At 50.5% G+C, this 19,176-nt stretch overlaps 2 protein-coding genes across 2 annotated transcripts; both read left to right on the forward strand.

Moving 5' to 3' along the window:
- Positions 1-592: 592 nt before the first annotated feature.
- Positions 593-4,225, forward strand: ERP29 (endoplasmic reticulum protein 29). Its single transcript, XM_054288852.1, has 3 exons — positions 593-749; positions 2,050-2,188; positions 3,392-4,225. Exons 1-3 carry the CDS (start codon positions 630-632, stop codon positions 3,892-3,894), a joined length of 762 nt encoding a protein of 253 aa, XP_054144827.1. The 5' UTR covers positions 593-629; the 3' UTR covers positions 3,895-4,225.
- A 1,931-nt stretch (positions 4,226-6,156) lies between these two features.
- TMEM116 (transmembrane protein 116) lies at positions 6,157-18,299 on the forward strand. Its single transcript, XM_054289008.1, has 11 exons — positions 6,157-6,219; positions 6,660-6,706; positions 6,839-6,902; positions 10,471-10,602; positions 14,270-14,374; positions 14,809-14,858; positions 15,485-15,568; positions 15,653-15,791; positions 16,582-16,726; positions 16,816-16,889; positions 18,099-18,299. Exons 1-11 carry the CDS (start codon positions 6,172-6,174, stop codon positions 18,297-18,299), a joined length of 1,089 nt encoding a protein of 362 aa, XP_054144983.1. The 5' UTR covers positions 6,157-6,171.
- The last annotated feature ends 877 nt before the right edge of the window (positions 18,300-19,176 follow it).

The following is a 19,176-nucleotide window of genomic DNA, read 5'->3' on the forward strand; positions in this document are numbered from 1 at the left end:
TCATTTTTCTGCCTGGATGGTCTGGATGTGATCAAAGTGCTTGTCTGCACTTTGTAAGCTCCGTGGTGAAGCCAGATTATGCTGGTGCAGGACAAGCAGATCCTGCTAAGAGGAAGGATGGAGAAAGGGAAAATGCTCATTGTTTTCCAGCTGGGGATTAGGTGCAGAACGATGTCTGCTGGGGGTGGGAGCGTGGATGGCTCAGTGCTTTTACTTGATGAGCTGTCAGTCTGTCGTTCTGCCGTGCTTGCTTGCTTTTCATCCAGTCTTTCCACGATAAGGACACGTTGTGTGCAAGTGCGGGCTGGCAGTGCGTGAAATCTCCCCTGGCAGCACAAAAACCTCTGAGAGGGCTGTGGCAGTGCCCACCCTACGGCTCCTCTCCCTGCTACCCTTTCTGCTGCCTTCAGCCGCTCTCCTGTCCTTATTTCCCCGGCACCAGCAGCGCTGCTGTCCCGGGGGCCCGTGCGCGCTGCCCGCTCCCCGCGCGGTGCCGGAGCCCCCGCCCGCCCCCGAGCGCTGCCGCTCCCGCGGTGGCCCCGGGCAGCGGGGCGGGGCGAGGCGAGCCCCCGGCGGCGGCCGTCGCGCCGTCACGTGGCTCCGCAGCTCCGCTCCCTCCGCGCTCCGCCATGGCTGCGGCGGCTGCCGCCGGCTCGGTGCTGCTCTGCCTGCTCGGCCTGGTGCTGCCCGGCGGCAGCACGCTGCACACCAAGGGCTCCGTGCCGCTCGACACCATCACCTTCTACAAGGTACGGCGCTGGGGGCCTGCCGGAGCGCTGCGGGGGCGGGCGTGGGGCTGCACTGGGCTGTGTATCCCCGCGGCCGGCGGCAGCCCCGCGGCCCGGGAGGAAGGCGGGGGGCGCGGCGGGGCCGCGGGCACGGGGTCGCTGCCGCCGCCGCCGGCGCGGGGAGCGCTCGGTGCCGGCGGAGCGGCCGCGCCGCAGCCAATGGGAGCGCGGCGGCCGCAGCGCTCAGCCAATGGGAGCGCCGCGGCCGCGGCCGGCAGCCAATCGGCGCGGTCCAAGTGGAGCCGAGCCGCGGGGTCCGGCCCGGCGGTACCGGCGGTACCGGCGCGGGGAGGTGCGGCCGCAGCCGCCGCTCCTCGGCCGGGCTGTGCTGTCTGTGCCGCTGAGGGAGGGCAGCACCGTGCGGGGATGGAGCCGGGGCCGTGGGCGCGCTGCTTGGGTTCCACTTGTTCATCAAACAGCAACAGGCGCTTTTTTTTTTTTCCCCATCGTTTTTTTTTCCCTTCACTAAATCACTTTGCTACGACGGAATCTTCCCCGGGCCCGGTGCGCTCCCCACCGGGACACCGACCGCTCGGCAGGCCGGGACCGAGCCTGCAGCCACCTGTGCATGCAGATGTGCAGTGCCTGAGCAGGGCTGGCAGAGCGCTGTGTAGGTGGGGAGCTGTGCTGCAACCTCAACCTGTTCGCGAGAACAAAAAGATTTTGCAAGGTCTTCCACTGCAGGGAGGGGAAAATCCCCCGAGGGGTGACGGAGTCCATTGCCAAACTAATTGGAAAAGGCATCGTCTGAGCAGAGCAAGGCTGAAGTGAAGAGGAATCAGTTAAATGTGAATTCTCCATTTCATGTAGCAGTGCAACACTCCCAGCATCTGCACTGCCTCCCTGTGTCCCCTCCCAGCCAGGAGTGCAGCTCTCATGTTGGGACACTTCAGAATGACATGAAATTACATTTGGCCTCTCTCCTCCTTCATGTCCCACTGGACAGTGTTTTAGCTGATGTTCTTCCAAGATGCCAGTCAGATTTACAATAAGCAAATCTTATAATTATGGCATTATCCCCTAAACCTACCACACACTATCTTTATCATCTGGTGCAGGAATACAGACACCCAAAGCTCAGCCTTTCCTCCACACAACACTGAGTCATTTCTCAAAGGCCATAATTATATCAAATTTCCATTCTCCTCTGCATCTCCCCATTGCACAGGAAAAAAGGACAAGCAAAAACAACTTGTACATTGCTCAGACCTGAAATGATCAAGTTTTGTTTTGTCTTTTCCCCTTTTCCTTCTTGTTTTAGGTCATTCCAAAGCACAAGTTTGTCCTTGTGAAGTTTGACACACAATATCCCTATGGTGAGAAACAAGATGAGTTTAAAAAGCTGGCGGAGAGCTCAGGCTCCAGTGAGGATCTGCTGGTGGCAGAAGTGGGAATATCAGGTGAGGAACTCTGCAAACAGTGTGGGCTGGTGGGGAGGGAATACATTGCAGTGTGATTTCTGCAGGTTCTGAGCAGTTCTGGGGGAGGGATGGATGTGAGAGTGGAGCTCCTGCCCTGGCTGTGCGTGGGAGAGCTGCTGATCCATCTGGGCTGGGTAATGAGGAGCCAGCCCACGCTGCTGAACTGCTGCCACCTCCTCATCCCCTGCAATTCTTGCCTTTTTTTTTTCCCCTTCTTTGCTGAGAGAAACCTTTTTGTCCCACATGCAGGGAGCAGAGCTCACAAGAATCGTGCTTTAGCTACAACCATGGTCAGACAAAGAATATTTAGTGTGATTAATTCCATGCAGCAAAGCCTGGGGCAGCACAGCAAGGGGTTCTTGCACTGTGGCTGCTCTAACTCGATGTGATTGTGACTGGGTTTAAGAGAAAAAGAGTGAAAAACAGATCACTGTCACCTGATGTGCTCTGGCTTTGGAGGTTGAATTAAGAATTTAGGTTTAATTATCAAACTGTGAAGTTTTACCCACTCTGATATTTCTAAGCATATGTGGAATACTCTAGGGAGCATATTTGAAATGGCTTTGTTTTCTGTCCTCAGGAATAAATATCATTTCTGTGAGATGAGTAAATGTCTTGTAGCTTGGCATGCTGTCAGAACCAAATCATTCTCTGCACACTGACAGGAAAAACTCTTATTTCACTGTAAAATCAGATAAAATCAATGGATAGAGGAAAATAAGAGGAAAAAGAGTATTGATTTCCCACAAGGAGAACAGGGTTTATACAAAAGGTCCTGCCAATGCCTTACACTCTCACAGTCATAGCAAAACACCATTAAAGTCTTTTTCTTTGGAAAAGCCACTGAAAGTTTGCCTTGCACAAATGATTTCATGAGGTGTTTTTATTTCAGTGTGTGGCATTTCCTTGGAACAGGCTCTCCAGAGAATGGTCAGGGCCCCAAGGCTTCCAGAGCTCAGGGAATATTTGGGATTTTGGGGTGTCCTGAGCAGGACTGGAAGTTGGACTCGGTGAAACTTTTGGGTCCCTTCCAGCTCAGGATATTTCCATGACTCTGTGATTTCCTGGCAGACAGGTTATTAGGACATGTTGAAGCTCTGCCTACAAATATTTGTGTGGGAGGGAATCCTAATTTAATTTTTGATTAACTGTGCTTTTCTGTGTTTTGTTGTCCCTTGACAGATTACGGTGATAAACTGAACACTGAGCTGGGAGAGAAGTACAAGCTGGACAAGGAAAAATTCCCTGTTTTTTACTTGTTCCAGGATGGTGACTTTAAAAATCCTTTACTTTATGGTGGGGAGATCAAGGCTGGGGCTATTCAGCGCTGGCTGAAGAGTAATGGCATCTACCTGGGCATGCCAGGCTGCCTGAAGGAGTATGATGTGCTGGCCAGCAAATTCATGAGCACCACAGAGAAATCTGATCGCCAGGCCCTCCTGAAAAAGGGCCAGGAGAATTTAGGAAAAGCAAAAGAAACCGAGAAGAAGTCGGCAGAGCAATACTTGAAAATTATGAGCAAGATCTTGGAGCAGGGAGAGGAGTTTGCTGCTAACGAAGTCGTCCGAATCACCAAGCTGATCGAGAAGAACAAGATGAGTGATGGAAAGAAGGAGGAGCTCCAGAAAAGCCTCAATATCCTCACTTCTTTCCGGAAGAAGAATAGTGACAAAGATGAGCTCTGATGTGTTGGAGAACTCTTCTACAAGCTGTGAAACATTGTCAAGAGTCCTAACCAGTTCTCCTTAATGCAAGCAAACTTCCCGCTGACTTCAAGAGGGCAGCAGATCTCCTTCTGGGATTCTCAGTTTAGAAGATCTAGAGGAAGACATTCCTTAAAAACACAGTATTGTAAATGTTGGGAAAATCACCTAAGAGCAAGACACAGCAAGTATTGTGCAATGCTATCCAGTAACAGTGTTAAAGCAGACAACAACAACAAAAAAAAAGCTCTAGATTGGCCAGAAGCTCATTCCTGGTGGTTTTTACAGCTGTTCCCTGGCTAACAAATAACAGAATTCAGTCTCTCATTCCATCTTACATGCTGGGTAAGGTACAGATTGGGTTCCCTCTACTTCCCCACCTTTTTCTGTCTGTAATGTCCTTGGGTTTTATGCTTGTTAATCTACCCCTCACACTCCTTGTGTTGTCCCATTTTGGCTCTAAGTCTTGTTCTTACCTGTTGTTGACTGAGAGACTCAGAGCTTCCTTTTTCTGCCTTCCCCTTCCATGGCTTCTGTCCCTGTTTGCTTTGGGTATCAGCCAAGTGCTGGCAGTGAAGACAGTTCACAGCATGCCCCTCATTTTCTGTCCAGAGCAGCCATTTCATTAAATATTCTCCTGAAATCCTTTGTGATACCTTGACACAGTGAAGTGAGTTCTGAGCAAGGGCAGAGTCTCCTTGAGGTGCTATTACACTCAGTCTCACCAGTTTGTGAAAAAAATCAGGTTTTCAGAGGTAAATTTGGATGAGTTTTCTTACAGCTGAAGAAGTGTTTTACCTGTCCAAACTTTCATAAACAAAATGTTTTTTTTCTAGCCTCCAGAAACAATTGACACTCTCAAACTGAATCCTCATCAGTGTTTGGTAGTTCTGAATATTTGAAAATGAGGTCTTGTAAGAGGAAGCAGAAGTATTTGTGTCCTTAGAAGCCTCATGTGTGTTATTTAAAAGGAGATGCCTGGCCCAAGGATCAGGTCAGTCCTCAGAACTGTGCAGTTCAGACTCTGTGGAATTTGGATGCTTCTGGAAGATGCTGAAGCCCTGGTCAGGGTGACATGGTTGAAAAGAGAAAAACACCTGTAAGTTTTACCTTAAAAGTATGCTTTAAACAAAACTGATTCCTGTGGGAGCTTTGCTGCCTTTTGAATCTTGGGGGTGGGTACAAGGAGCAGATGTTGCTGCGAGATAAAATGTATTAATAATGCTATAATAAAAAAAAAAATTCCACTTCAGAGCTGCTTCTTAATCACTATAGAAAAACTACAGTGATCAGAGGGGAGGCTGTGACGGCTGAGGGGAGCCGAGGGTGGCCCGGAGCTCTCTCCCCTCAGGAGCGGCAGAGGAGGGACCCCGGCATGGCGGGCTGTCCTTGGGAGCGCTGTGTGGAGATTTGTCCCGCCTGGCTCAGCCCCGGAGACCTTGAGGGAATCGTCCTCTGAGGGGAGCCGTTCTCGAAGCACTGAGGGAACCATTCCCCGTGACTCTGAAGGGAGCAGGCCCTGATAGGAGCAGCGCTTGAGGGGACCGTGCCCTGGATCTGTGAAGGGAGCAGTCCCTGGGATCTCTGAGGGGAGCAGCCCGCAGGATTCTAAGGGAACCGTGCCCGGGCTCCCTGAGGGAAGCAGCGGGATTCTGAAGGAGCGGTACCCAGTTTCTCTGAGAGGAGTAGCCCCCGGGACCCTGAAGGAGCTGTGCCCGGTTTCTCTGAGGGCAGCAGCCCCCGGGACCCTGAAGGAGCCGTTCCCGGTCTCTCTGAGGGCAGCAGCCCCCGCGACCCTGAAGGAGCCGTGCCCGGTCTCTCTGAGGGCAGCAGCCCCCGGGACCCTGAAGGAACCGCGCCCGGTCTCCCTGAGGGCAGCAGCCCCCTCAGAGCCGCCGCTCGCTCCCCGAAGCGCCTTCCCGCCCCCGGGCGCTGGTGACGTCACGGATGGGCGGGACCGAGGCTCCGCGGGGTCGCCTCAGGGCGGCTCCGTGAGGGGAGCCCGGGGCGGCGGTGACCGGAGCGAGCCCGCCCACCGGGGCTCGGCCGGTTCTGCCCCCGGAGGGATGCGCGGGACGCCGGTGCCCGGGACGCCAATCCCGCTGTTTGCCCCAGGCTCCTGTCCCCTCAGCCCCTCTCTAGCACCGGGCGCTCCCCGCAGCCGGCCCCGCCGGCGGGGGCCGGGCGCGGTGCGGCCCCGGGGCGGAGCGCGGGCGGTGCCCGCAGCCCCGGAGCGGTGCGGCGGCGGCGGCGGTACCCATGGCCCTGCCGGCCGAGGCGGACCGGCTGGATGGGGGCTGGCAGGAGGTGAGCGAGCCCTGCCGGCACCGGCACCCCTCGGGACAGCGGCTGTCCCCTCCCCGGGACCTCGCTGTGCGCGTCTCTTCTCGTCCATCCCCTCACAGTCCTGCCCCAGCCCTGCGCCCCGCTCCGTGCCCGGCGGCACCGGCAGCCTTGCACGATCCTCCCCCAGTCTGTACTGCTTATTCCTCTTCGGGACCCCGCTGTCCCCAGTCCCCGGTCTGTGCTGCTTATTCCTCTTCGGGACCCCGCTGTCCCCGGTCCGTGCTGCCCGCTCTTCTCCGGGACCCGCCTGTCCACCTTGCCAGCTCCGCGCTGCCCGCTCCCATCCCGATCCCCGATTCTTGATCCTCGTCCTTCTCCCCGGGCTCCCCGTCCCCGGCCCGTGCTGCCCGCTTCTCCCGGGACCCGGTGTCACCTGAGCTCCCTCCCGTCCTTCTCCCCAGGTCTACTCCGCGCTCCAGTGGATCCAGTTCACCATGGCCATGCTCAGGTACGACACGCTGCCCCTTGAGTTACTGTGGCGAAGGTGATTTTACCCAGAAAAGCAAAAAAAAAAAAGAGAACTCGCGTCTCCCAGCGAGGCAGACGCGCTCCTGTCCCAACCTGTGCTTTGTTTTCTCAGCGTTGTAGGTTCCAGCTCAATTATTGCCTACGCCGTCTTCCAAAACGCAGTGCGGTCCCCCGAGGTAAGGTCTGAGCTTCCTTCTCCCTCCCTCAGCTGTGGTGTCATTCCCTCTACGTGGGTCACACCTTTAGCACAGACTTTCCCTTAGGAGCAGCTGCAGTTCTCAGGGTTATGTGGTTAAAACTTGTTTAATAGCTGGGAGGCAAATGGCTTGCTAAGAATTGGGCTCTTTGTCTTGGTAGGAGGTGAAAGGGCTGACCTTGAACCTGTGCTTCTGCAGGGAGAAGCAGGTTCCTGCAGCTTTCTGCTGCTCCAGGAAAGTCCTCCAGTCATTCCTGGAGCAGGGATTTCTTGGTGTGCCCTCCTCAGTGGGGCCAAACTCCTGGGGGGCTGAGCAGTCGTGCACAAAGCTGCTGGAGTGCAAACTGGAGCTGCCCCTGCAGAAATGCTTTAATAAGGGTTGGGTTTTGGCTGTCTCTGAGGAGTCTCTCTGGGCAGGTGTGCTACTAAAACTGACCCCACAGCCTCCATCACATCCTGCCAGGGTTGGGTGTCCACACGCAGTCCCTCTGTGTGTCCAGGACTTCCTGGGGGCAGTGAGCCAAGCTGATCCCTGTGAAGTTGGGATTTGCTGTGCAGGGTTTGCAGGCTCAGCCTGAAAGTCAGTGGAGCTGGCAGCAGCTGTATTTGTCCTTCCTTCGTCTTCATGTTCTTTGTACATCATGGATTTGATCTGCAGCCCAGAGGATGGGACTTTCAGGGAATTCCTGGAGCTATCCCTGGAGAAGCAAGGAATGCAGGCAGCTGACACTTTGTTGGATGACACGGTGGGAAGGAGAACATGAGTCCATGTTTGCAGGGCAAAGCTGTCCCACTTACAGCAGGGAGGACCTTGCTCCCAGCCAGCCTGTGGATATGCTCTGCCCAGCACACCCAGAATAAACTGTGGAGATCTCCATGAATCCCCAGGGAAGAATGGGAATTCACCTTAGAAGAAGGCTGGGACTTCACCTTAGAGCTGGGATAGAAAACCTGCTTGAGCTTGTGCTGCTCAAGGTACTCATCAAAGTCTCCTTCAACCACATCTGCACCTGGGAAGCTCCAGATGTGATTTCTGCTGGGGTTCTCTCTCTGGAATGATGTGGAGCAGGGCTGGCAGTGTCCTGCTGTGACTCAGCAGCCTCATCCTGCTGGCTCCCATGGCCTGGGTGCTCAGGAGCCCTTCTGCTCTCAGTCATGTGATGGGGCTGTGGCTTGGGAGCTGCTCATGAGCCACTCATGGCTCCAGGTCAGCAATGGGCCCTTCCTGCTCCAGAGGCTCCAGATGTTTCTGCTCAGATTATTTCTGCAGATCCGGAGAGGAGGGCTGGATGCCAGCTGGAGGGACTGGTTTGCATCAGCCTTCCAGGCTCCTCTGCTGCCAGGGGAGATCTGGGTTTCAAAAGTGACAAAATCTCCATCAACTTCCCCATAGTCTTGTCCTCATGTCTCAGGGCTCAAGTGGAAGTTTGTAAACAAAAAGGGTTGGAAGTGATCCATATCAAGGCTAGCCACAAACAGATTATTCCCTGAGTCATGAGGAGCCACAGCAAAACATTTAAAAATAAACAGCTCTGGAGGCTGGGAGGAGAAGGATCTTAGAAACACTTCCCTTCCTGCCCCAACCTCAGAAATCAAATATTGCATTCTTGAAGCTTGCTCTCTGTCTCTATGGGGTCAATAAAACCCTTCAGCCTGAGGTAAATCATTCAGAAGAGGTGATGGCAAGCAAGGAAGAACCCTCAGCCCAACACATTTGAGGAAGAACTCTCAGCTGAACAGGTTTGAGGAAGAAACCTCAGCTCAGCAGGTTTGAGGAGGAACCTTCAGCTCAGCATGTGCCTGGGCCATGGCCAGAGAGCCAAACCCCCGTGTGTGCTGCAGGATGGAAATCATTACATCTTTGCAGTCCCTTCCTCTATTTTATAAATACCAGTGGTAATTTTCTTTCCCCTTTTTCAAGCCAGAGCCACACGTGTCCCTGTGTCACCTCCTTCTTTATCCAGAACAGCTCCTGGGCCCACCAGCAGTGCCTTGCTGCAAGGGCACTTGTGCTGGAGACAGAGGTCACCTGTTGGATTGCAAAAGTGCCTTCTTTGCTTATTTTAGATCTGTTTGGTTTAACCTGCCTCGATCACAAACTGGACAGTGCTCCCAGCCTGCTGTGCCAGGGCTTCATTTCTGCACCAGTGAGGAAAAGCCTGGTTAAAAAAAGGCATTTATAGGTTAAAAAAATTAAAATTAACTCCAGATCTTTGTGCCTTGTGCTCCTTCACACCCTAAGGACAAATCTGCTCAATCTACCTTAACTCTTATCACTCTTCCTAAGCTCTCACTGCACATGGGAACAAGTAAAACACAACCTGATGGGTGGCATACATTTACTTCCAGGACAATATTGAGGCAAATCTCACCAAAAGCTCAGCTCCATGAAAAGAAATACAAAATCAAAGCCTGCTGAAGCATTTCCATGCTGTGTTTGGAATTATCATTTTCTGTAGGGAAAGAAAAACACCACAATTTTCTCTCCTGGATGCTGAAAATGAGGTACCAAAGGCTTTAATTAAGAATGTAGGTAATTAGGCTGCTTTTCCAGAGTCTCTGCTCTGCCACTAACAAAGAAAATGTTGGCCAGAATTTTTGCACCAATGTTTTCCTGCAGTGTTTACAGTCCTGGCCAGTGTGTGCAAACTGGAAATGGGCTGGAAATTGTTGTTAAAGGAGACATGACTCCTTTCCAGCAGTAATGGCTCTCAGTGGAAATTAATCCTGCTTGTAAAATAAACCCAACCTTACTCATCAGCTGAAATGACATGGAACTCATAGAAAAATGTGTTTCAAGTCATTCTAGAGCTGAGGAAGGGTTTGTGTTTACTGGAAGTTTAATTTCTATGTGGGTTTATTCAAAACATGATGTCTCTTCTCCCTGCCAACCTGTCCCATTCTGCAACATTGTAACATGGTGGATGTTTGGGATATTTTCTGTAAGTTTTGATGCTGCTCTTGTGGCAGAAGTGGAGGTTGGAGTAGGGAATGTGCATTGGAACAGCTCCTGAGAGCACAAATCCATGTGGAATTTCCCTGCAAGGAGAGTTGTGGGAGAAGAGCTGGGAGGTGACAGTGTTCAGATAACACCAGATAACCTGGGACTGATGTCTGAGCACAATTCATCTTTCTGCTGGAATTGGTGTGGGAGTTTTAAAGGACTGAAAACAAGGATGATATTCAGGAGTAGAGCCTGAAAAGTTTTCATCTGGTAACTTTTCTTTGAGCTTGCTTGGCTTTTAAAGTAAAGGACACTTTTTTTAGGGTGAAGATGAATTGACTGGTCTCAGAAATGCTGTCACAGTGCTTCCCTGAGGGTAAACCATCCCTCCACAAAGTGCCACTTATGCCCCACTTCCCCTCAATTCAGGCTTTCAAAACAACTTTGCAGTGAGGTTTTTCTACTGAAAAACTTTCCTCACCTGCAGAAAAACCATTGGAAGGCTGTATTAAATGTCTGATAAGGAGGTAAAACTGCAGCTGAGGGGTGGGAGGGCTGTGACTCCACTCACACCTGCTGAGATTTTCCTTTTTCCCTTTTCCAGGTGCGTCCACTTTTCTACCTGAGCCTCTCAGATCTGCTGCTGGGCATGTGCTGGCTGGCTGGGGCCCTGCTCTACAGCTCACCCACCTCCCAGCAGGACCTCATCTGCTACAACCTGCAGGCCACGGGACAGGTGAGTGGCCTTGGCACCACATTCTGTCATTAACCTTGTCATTTGTCATAATTAACCTCGCTGGTGATCAGAGCCTGGCCCTGGGGCTGTTTCTCTTGGCTTTGTGTGGAAAAGGGAGATCATGGCACTGGGGTTTGGGATCCTCTGGTGTGTGAGAGGAGGAGAAGGTGGGATTTGGTGGTTGCTGGTGTGAAATGAGCAGATGGGACTGGATCTCTGTCCTGTTGGATCCATGCCCATGGATCTCTGCTCTCACATGGCAGCTTTTCCATTTCTCTTCGTGCTTCCTCCAGCCTGGGCAGGAACAGACACATTCTGTGACTTTTGAGCTCAGATTTAAATTCCTCACATGAACATCCCAGTTCTTGCTCTTCCCAAGGACCAGCACAAGCTCAGCCTGTGTCCCAGTGACTCAGCTGATCCCTGTGCTGGGCACCAGTTGGGGTAGGGAGGGTGAGCACTGTTTTCCTGACAGTTTGTTATTGCCTCACCCAGTTCCCATTTCAACACCAGGCCTTGGAAATCTCAGCTCTCAAAAACCTCTGCAGGGTCCAGCTGAGCGTGGGAGTTCATAAATGATCTCTGGAATTAATTTTTTCCTTTTAAAGGATATGGCAGGGAGGATCAAGGGGCTTTTGGAAGCTTTGATGTGTGGGCTCAGGCAGCTCCCTGAGAGTGGGGTGGCACCCACAACTGGGAACTGAATGTCCTCATGGAACAGCAGCATCCAGAGCTGGAAAGGATCTCCATGTGCCTCAGAGAGGGCAGGGAAGTAGCTGCCGGTGCAGGATGGAATTGTTCCTGCTGCTGTGTGTCTGGGGATGGGTTCCTGCAGCCCAGGGTTGTTTCAGCAGCTGTTTTGGGGGTACAAATGTGTTGCTGAGGGTGGTGAGAGCAACTGTTCTACTCCAGGCTCATCTCTGGTCCCTCCAGCCCTGCTGGCTCCACAGTCTGTTCCTGTTGAGAGAAACAGTGAGGTTTGGGTAACTTGGCCACTTGGGAATGATGCAGAATGACATCAAAGATGTTTTTAAGATGGGAAAATGAGGAGAGCTTGGGAGAGGCTTTCAGAGCTGGAAGGTGGAAGGAGCAAAGCAGGACTGAGGCTGTTCCTGAGCTGTTTCCCTTGCCTGGGGAACAGTTCTTTCAGCTGATGTGATATTTTTATGGCCTGGAGGCAATTTGCACTGCTAGAGGAGAAATAATTTGGCTGTGGAAAATATGCCCATAATTTCTCAGCTCCCTTGCACTTCTGGCTCTTCTCTGCCCTCACTATTCCAGCCTGTGGCTTTTCAGGGACACCAACACAGGATGGGACAAGGTGGGGGCTTTGTGTTCCTGCTGGGTGGGCAGAGCTGGCCTTGAGCAGAGTCACACCCTGACCTCAGGCAGTGTCCCCTGTGTGCCACCCCCAGTCCCCACAGCGCAGGGACAGCCTGGGTGGCAGAGCCGGATTGTGCCTGGCAGGAGCTGTGGCTGTGTTTGCTCTGGGAGAAATGAAAACAAACGGAGCCCTTGCCATAGCAACCTTCCCCCAGGGCACGTGAGAGTGCAGGACCTCCTCACCCACCAGCCTGCAGTGCCCTTGAGAGGTGGGAACACCTTGTGCAGAAGAAGGAGCCGGTAACAGGTTGAACCAGCAGATTCTGCAGGGCAGGAGGGATCTGGGAGCTGATGGAATGAGTAAATAAATGTCTCACTGTGCTGCTGGGTGTCTCACAAACACCTGGGGCCTCTCTGCACACCAGCACCCAGCAGGTGTCAGATGAGCTGAGGTGAGGATGGGCAGGGACAGCCCAGCAGGGTTTGTGTTTACTGGAAGTTTGATTTCTATGTGAGTTTATTTAAAACATGATGTCACTTCTCCCTGCCAACCTGTCCCATTCTGCAACATTGTAACATGGTGGATATTTGGGATATTTTCTGTAAGTTTTGATGCTGCTCTTGTGGCAGAAGTGGAGGTTGGAGTAGGGAATGTGCATTGGAACAGCTCCTGGCAGCACAAATCCATGTGGAATTTCCCTGCAAGGAAAGTTGTCTCACCCTTGGAGAGGCTCACACTGGAGTCCTTGTGGTGTCTCAAGGCACTGCCTTAGGAGCAGGGCAATATTTTGCTTTATTCAGGCTCTTTGCCATTATTTGCCATCACAGGCTGATGTTGCAGTGGATGGAGCTGCCCAGTGCCCAAACTGTATCATAAAGAAGGAGATTGCTTTGTTCTTGGATTTTCCCTCTTTCAGCCCCACAGCTTTGATTGATATGAATGTAAACACTGCTCCCTTTGCTGTCCTGCATTGCAATAATGAAGTCCAGAACAGATATTGTGGTTTTAATTGCACAACTCCCCCACATCCTTCCAGTTCAGTTCCAGTGGCCTAATAAAGTCCTGGCAGGCTCTGCTCACGCTGGGCAGCACAATGGGAGCCACACAAGTGGGACAATGAGGGATTCTTGTGTCTCTGCTTTAGCTCCTCATGGCCAATGCTGCAGGACTGTCCCCAGCCCCAAAGCTGGGGCTCAGGAGAGCAGAATTCCCTTCCCTTCCCAAACCTTCCCAAACCTTCCCTTCCCAAACCTTCCCTTCCTGGCACCTTCACAAGTGGCATTTGGCTCTCTGTTCCAGAAGGCAGCACTGACATTTCATGAGCCTCTCCCAGGCGTCCTGAAGTGCAGGAGAATGATCCTTGTGGGCTGTTTTGGCCTTCTCTGGAAGTAGCTGGGAAAGGGTAACAACCCCTCATTAAAACTCATTTAATGAGCTGGAAAGTCACTGCAATGTTCTGTGGCAGCCCTTGGACTCAGCCTCTTGAGCCAGCCAAGAGCATTCACAACCTCAGTGAAGGAGGCCAGGTTTGTTTAGTGCCCACTTTCCCAGCCCTGGATGATACCAGGGTGGCAAACCTGTGCTCCTTATCTTTTTGGCGAAGGATAGCAAAGCCACAATAAAAAATAAAAAATTCCCTTGTCCAGCCCTTCCTCTTTGCCACTGCAGTTTGTGTTTCCTGTGACAAACACAGCACAGGCATTTACATGGTCTGATTAGGCAACCTGGAGTAAGCATAAATATGGAAACAAATTTGATCAAGATTTAGGGAGGTTTATAGGAAGTTTTAGAAAATTAGACTCATCTCAAGCTGGAATCAAAAGCTATGAAATTTTCAGTGTGCTCTATCTTTTCTCCCCTTTCCCATGGAGGAAAAAAAGAGGTTTTTGGGATGTTAACTCAGGCTGAGGGCAGAGAATATCTGCCCTCACATTCCTCTTGAAATATCCAATTGTTTTCTGTTTCCGTGAATTCTCTGCCTAGTGAGCTTATTATGCAAGAAGGAAATCTAAATGTCACATCTGTGCTGTGTTTCCTGATGGACATAGCATTGAGAAGGTCCAAGTGCCTCTGAAACCCTCATTGCCAGGCTCTGAGCCAAAAAAATGAGCCAGATCACAAAGATTTTTATTTCTAAGACAGTTCTGCTGTCAGTAGTTGTCCTGTCTGAGGCTAAAGTGAAGCTGCTTTTGTGTGGTTTAAGGTGGGAATTTCCAACCTGGCTCAGACCCTCACCTTTGGCAGGTGTTCATCATCCTGCCTCTGTTCCATGGGATTTGGGAGGAGCTGAACATGCTCCAGGAATTGTTCTTCCAGGACTGAAATTCTGGTTTTATTTCTCAGATATTCTACGTGGCCTCTTTTCTCTACACTGTCAACTACACCTGGCACCTGTATATGGACCTCAAGGTGAAATACAACCAGAACCTGTTCAGGGTGCCCCCCCAGGTGAGCAGGACTGCTGTAAAGGCTGGGAACCCAGGGACAAGGACACAACACTCAGGAAAAACCTCCCTGCATTGCAGGCTGAGCAAATACTTCACACACCCTGTGACCAAAATCTCTCCTTGCAGTTCATTCCTCCCTCACACCCAAACAGGGAGGGCAGGGAGGCACCACCACTGCCATGACCAGGCTGGGAATACCCCAGATATTCCTACCAGATAACAAAACATTCCTTATACAGCTCTTCCCAACAAACCCATCAGCCCCACTGCCCTGCACAGCTCCCCCAGAGATAGCAAATTTCGTATCCCACATATTCCACCTGGAAGTTTAGGGTGGGCAGATCCCCCTCAGCTGCTGAATCCTCCCTGGAAGCTGCTTCCTGTGAACCAGGGGCTGTACAGAAATAATTTAATTAAGATTTTTGCATTTTGCAGGTTGTAGATTATGCAAGTTGTGTTGGCCGAATAGCAACGATCTTGTCAAGGTAAGATTTCGTTCTCCTTGGCACAGGGTGTGGATTTGGGGAGAGTTAATTCTCCTTGGCACAGAGTGTGGATTTGGTGAGAGTTAATTCTCCCTGGCACAGGGTCTGGATTTGGTGAGAGTTAATTCTCCCTGCACAGGGTGTGGATTTAGTGAGAGGTAATTCCCCCTGCACAGGGTGTGGATTTGGTGAGAGTTAATTCTCCCTGCACAGGGTGTGGATTTTGTTAATTCTCCCTAGTGGGAGAGTGTGGATTTGGCAAACTGCACTGTGCCTATCCCTGCTTCCCACTTGTTTTAAATCAAGTTTTACTAAAAAGACTGTAAAGCTCATAATTAACAACAGAGCAACCTCATGAATGCAGAGTAAGAGGTTTTTTTCAACCAAGTTAATGATAACTTTATTAACTGGATGTGGTTTTCTAGAAGGTTTCCCTTTACCAATGATTAGCCCTCACAAATGAAAGCCTCAACACTGGTAAAGCTGATAAAATACTTTTCCATAGCAGTGCCAATAAAAACAACTTTAAAGACCTCTGTAGTGATGGGAGAAAAACCAAGCAGTGCCCAAGTGGAGCAGTGCAATACCTGCAATAACCCATGACTGTGCTGTCATTTCTCCTCCAGCCTGATCCCTTTCCTCCTCATGGTGCCGGTGTTCTGCCTGGGCAACAGCAGTAATTGCTACCAGAACTTCAGCCAGAAGCACGGGTGAGCTCCCTGCCTTGCTGAGGCACAGCCCCAGGGCTGCCCTGCTGGGCTGGCAGGAGCTCAGGCTGTCCCCTGTGTCCCCAGGTGTCTCCTGATGCACACGGAGGTGGCCGAGCCCCCCAGCGCGCCGCAGGGCCTGAGCGGCTCCGTTTGCCGCGCCATGCATTTCTACGGCATCGGCGTCTTCCTCGTGTCCTTCCTCATCAGCTTCGTGGCCATCCTGGTAAGGCTGGGGCTTGTGGAGCCCCGAGTGGCTCCAGAGGCTGGGAAATCATGGAATCATGGAATGGTTTGGGTGGGAAGGCATCCTTGAGCTCATGGAATGGTTTGGGTGGGAAGGCATCCTTGAGCTCATGGAATGGTTTGGGTGGGAAGGCATCTTTGAGCTCATCCAGTGTCGCTCTCTGCCATGGGCAGGGACACCTTGCTCTGTCCCAGGTTGCTCCAAGCCCTGTCCAGCCTGGCTTTGGACACTTCCAGGGATGGGGCAGCCACAACTTCTCTGGGAAGGATTTCCTCCCAATATCCCATCTAAACCTGCTCTCAGTTTTCAATCCTTTCCCCCCTGTCTGCTCACTCCATGTTTTTGGTAAATAGGGCAGGGGAATAACTGTGTGGTGCTGCCTCCCTTTTGGAAGGGGTGGTAGGGGAGGGAAAATACCACTGTGCCACCAGATAAATCCCTTTGGAGTTCTGTGTTCTGTCAACCCATCCCAGAAATATTTAGCAGGATTTCAAAGGCTTGGAGATTGGCAGAAGAGATCACCTCCTGCATGGGTCAGCAAGAGGTGATTAATGGTTGGACTCCATGATCTTAGAGATCTTTTCCAGCCTAAACAATTTAATAATTCTAAAATCAACTCAGAGTCTTCAGTTTAGAAAAGGCCACGTGCAGAACAACACCTCCCACAGAGTTTCAGTGCTGTGTGGAAAGGTTGGATAGGCTGGGATCCATCCTGGATGAACCCAGCAGATCCCAGCCTGTCCAATAACATCTGCCTGCTCTTTTCCAGGTTATCCTGAGTCAGGCCCGGGGGCTGTACAAGAGGTTTGTGAACTCCACAGGGTTCCTGGGGGATCAGCAGTGGGCCATGATTAAGATGGTGGAACAACGAGTGGTTTTTTACCCCATTGCCTTCTTCTGCTGCTGGGCCCCAGGTGAGCAGAGAGTTCCTCCCACATCATCCCCCTGTGGAGCCCCAGAGAGGTGGGGTTAACTTCACCCTCCCATCCATCCCTTTCCACAGCTGTGCTCCTTGGGATGCTCAAACTGACTGCTTCAACAACCAGCAAAATCTACATGGCTCTGCTGATCCTGCAGGTAAATGTCTGTCCCTGCAGCCTCTGCCTTCTCACCTTGAGTTCTCCTGCCCTCATCCCTGCTGGATCTCTGCTGTGTGAGCCCAAGTCTGATTTTGATTGACAAAGATCTTGGTTTGGTGGTTTATGTTCTTCACAGGCATGAAAAGGTCTCAGTACCAAAATCTCAACAGTTTAGTGGTGAGCAGGCTGCTGGGTGGATGTTTGCACTTGGTGACCTCAAAGGTCTTTTCCAACCTCACTGATTCTGTGGTCATGGAAATTGCAGCAAACAGGACTAGAAAGGATCCCCAGAAATTGGTTTTGTTACCCTATGTCCCTAAATCTCCAAATGTGATTCTTTAATAACACTTGTCCAGCTTCTTCTTGTGCCTGATGGAGAAGTTACCCATTTTATTAAATTATATCTATATAGTTATAGATTTATACTATATATACTATAGTTACAGTTATCTAGATAAGTTATTATACTTATTTAATATATAAACATACATAAAATATATTCTATGTTTGTATAGCATTTATATTTAATTAGACAATAATTGAAGATTTATTAAAATAACAGCACAATTTCTCTATCATAGGGAGGATAAAATCCTGCTGGGAGGGGGATGTGATTCCTTAATAACACTTGTCCAGCTCCTTCTTGTGCCTGATGCAGAAGTTAGACATTTTATTAAATTATATCTATGTAGTTATAGATTTACACTATATATACTATAGTTATAGTTCTCTATATAAGTTATTATATTTATTTAATATATAAACATATTTTAAAAATATTCTCTATTTGTATAGCATTTATATTTGATATTCATTGAACATTTATTAAAATAACAGCACAATTTCTGTATCACAGGGAATACAAAATCCTGCTGGGAGGGGGATGTGATTCCTTAATAACACTTGTCCAGCTCCTTCTTGTGCCTGATGCAGAAGTTAGACATTTTATTCATAGCTATAGATTTATACTATATATACTAAATTATTATATTTATTTAATATATAAACACACATAAAATATATTCTCTATTTATATAGCATTTATATTTCATTAGATATTCATTGAACATTTATTAAAATAAATGGGAAGATAAATTCTCTATCACAGGGAAGATAAAATCCTGCTGGGAGGGGGAGGTTTTCCATGGATCCCAGAGCACGGAGCAGTGCTGGGATCCCTCATTCCCCTGTGCTCCCTCTCTCCCAGGCTCTCACCGCAGCTTCCCAGGGGCTGCTGAACTGCCTGGTGTACGGCTGGACCCAGCACGTGTTCCTGTCGCTGAAGCGCGGCTCCCGCCGGGATGTGGACACGCAGACCCCGCTCCTGCGCTCCCAGAAGAAATTCTACTCCAGCACAGCCCCCTCGGGCCCGCCCGACCCCGCGGGCTCCTCCTCCACCCTGCTCTGATGCAGCTGCAGCCCGGCCTGCGAGGAGAGAGGCAGAGTCCTCCCAGCTCCTCCTTCCCAACTCAACTCCTCGTTCTGCAGAGCCGGGATGGAGCTGTCCCCGCGGGGCTGGCAGAGCCAGGCGCTCAGTGGACATAGTTATTTATTTAATGGATTCTTTCAGCGTGGTAAATCTTTAGTCCAGACTTTCTCCTCCTGGGAATATCCCTAGAAATGCAGTAAACCCCATGTAAAGGCTCAGAGACCTGGTGCAGCTCCATGGAGGTTGGAGCTCCTAAGGAGCTTTTTTTACTTTATTTCTCCAAGTCGTTGCCTTTACAAATTAACAGAAAGCAAAATGAGTATTTTTCAATCTCTGCCTTTTAATTCACTCTGTGAGAACTTGCACCACCCTAAGAAGCAATTGCAGGGAGTGAAGAATTGCAAAGGACAAAATCTGCCTGGAATTCTGCACATTTCCCTTTTCTTCTCCCTGCCAACTCCTGCCCAGCCACAATACTCCCCAAAATCAGCTGCCTCGACCCTGTGGAGCATCTCTCATGAACCAGGTGAGCAGGACTTTGTCTGAATCTGTTTTTGCATTTCCAGATGTTCACATGAATTATTTACTGAGGTCCCACCATTCTGTAGGAAATAAACCAGGTCTTCAGCTGTGTTAAAAACAACTCTTTACCTTCACACTCTTTTATTTTCCAACAGCTTCACCTTTTGGGTCCAACCCAAATTTTTCTCATAGCAGGTTAGACAAGAAGAGGAAATACTCCAGCTTTGTGTAATTAACTTACACAACTGTGTAAACTCTGGGTAAGTCACACAAGGGCCCTGGAGGCTTGGTCAATGACTTATTTTCTCCTACAGAGTCAGACTGAGTGAAACAA

This window comes from Melozone crissalis, unplaced genomic scaffold, assembly GCF_028551555.1.
Source record: "Melozone crissalis strain CALT ecotype California unplaced genomic scaffold, PUWL_Pcris_2 ptg000063l_1, whole genome shotgun sequence".
Lineage (NCBI taxonomy): Eukaryota > Metazoa > Chordata > Aves > Passeriformes > Passerellidae > Melozone > Melozone crissalis.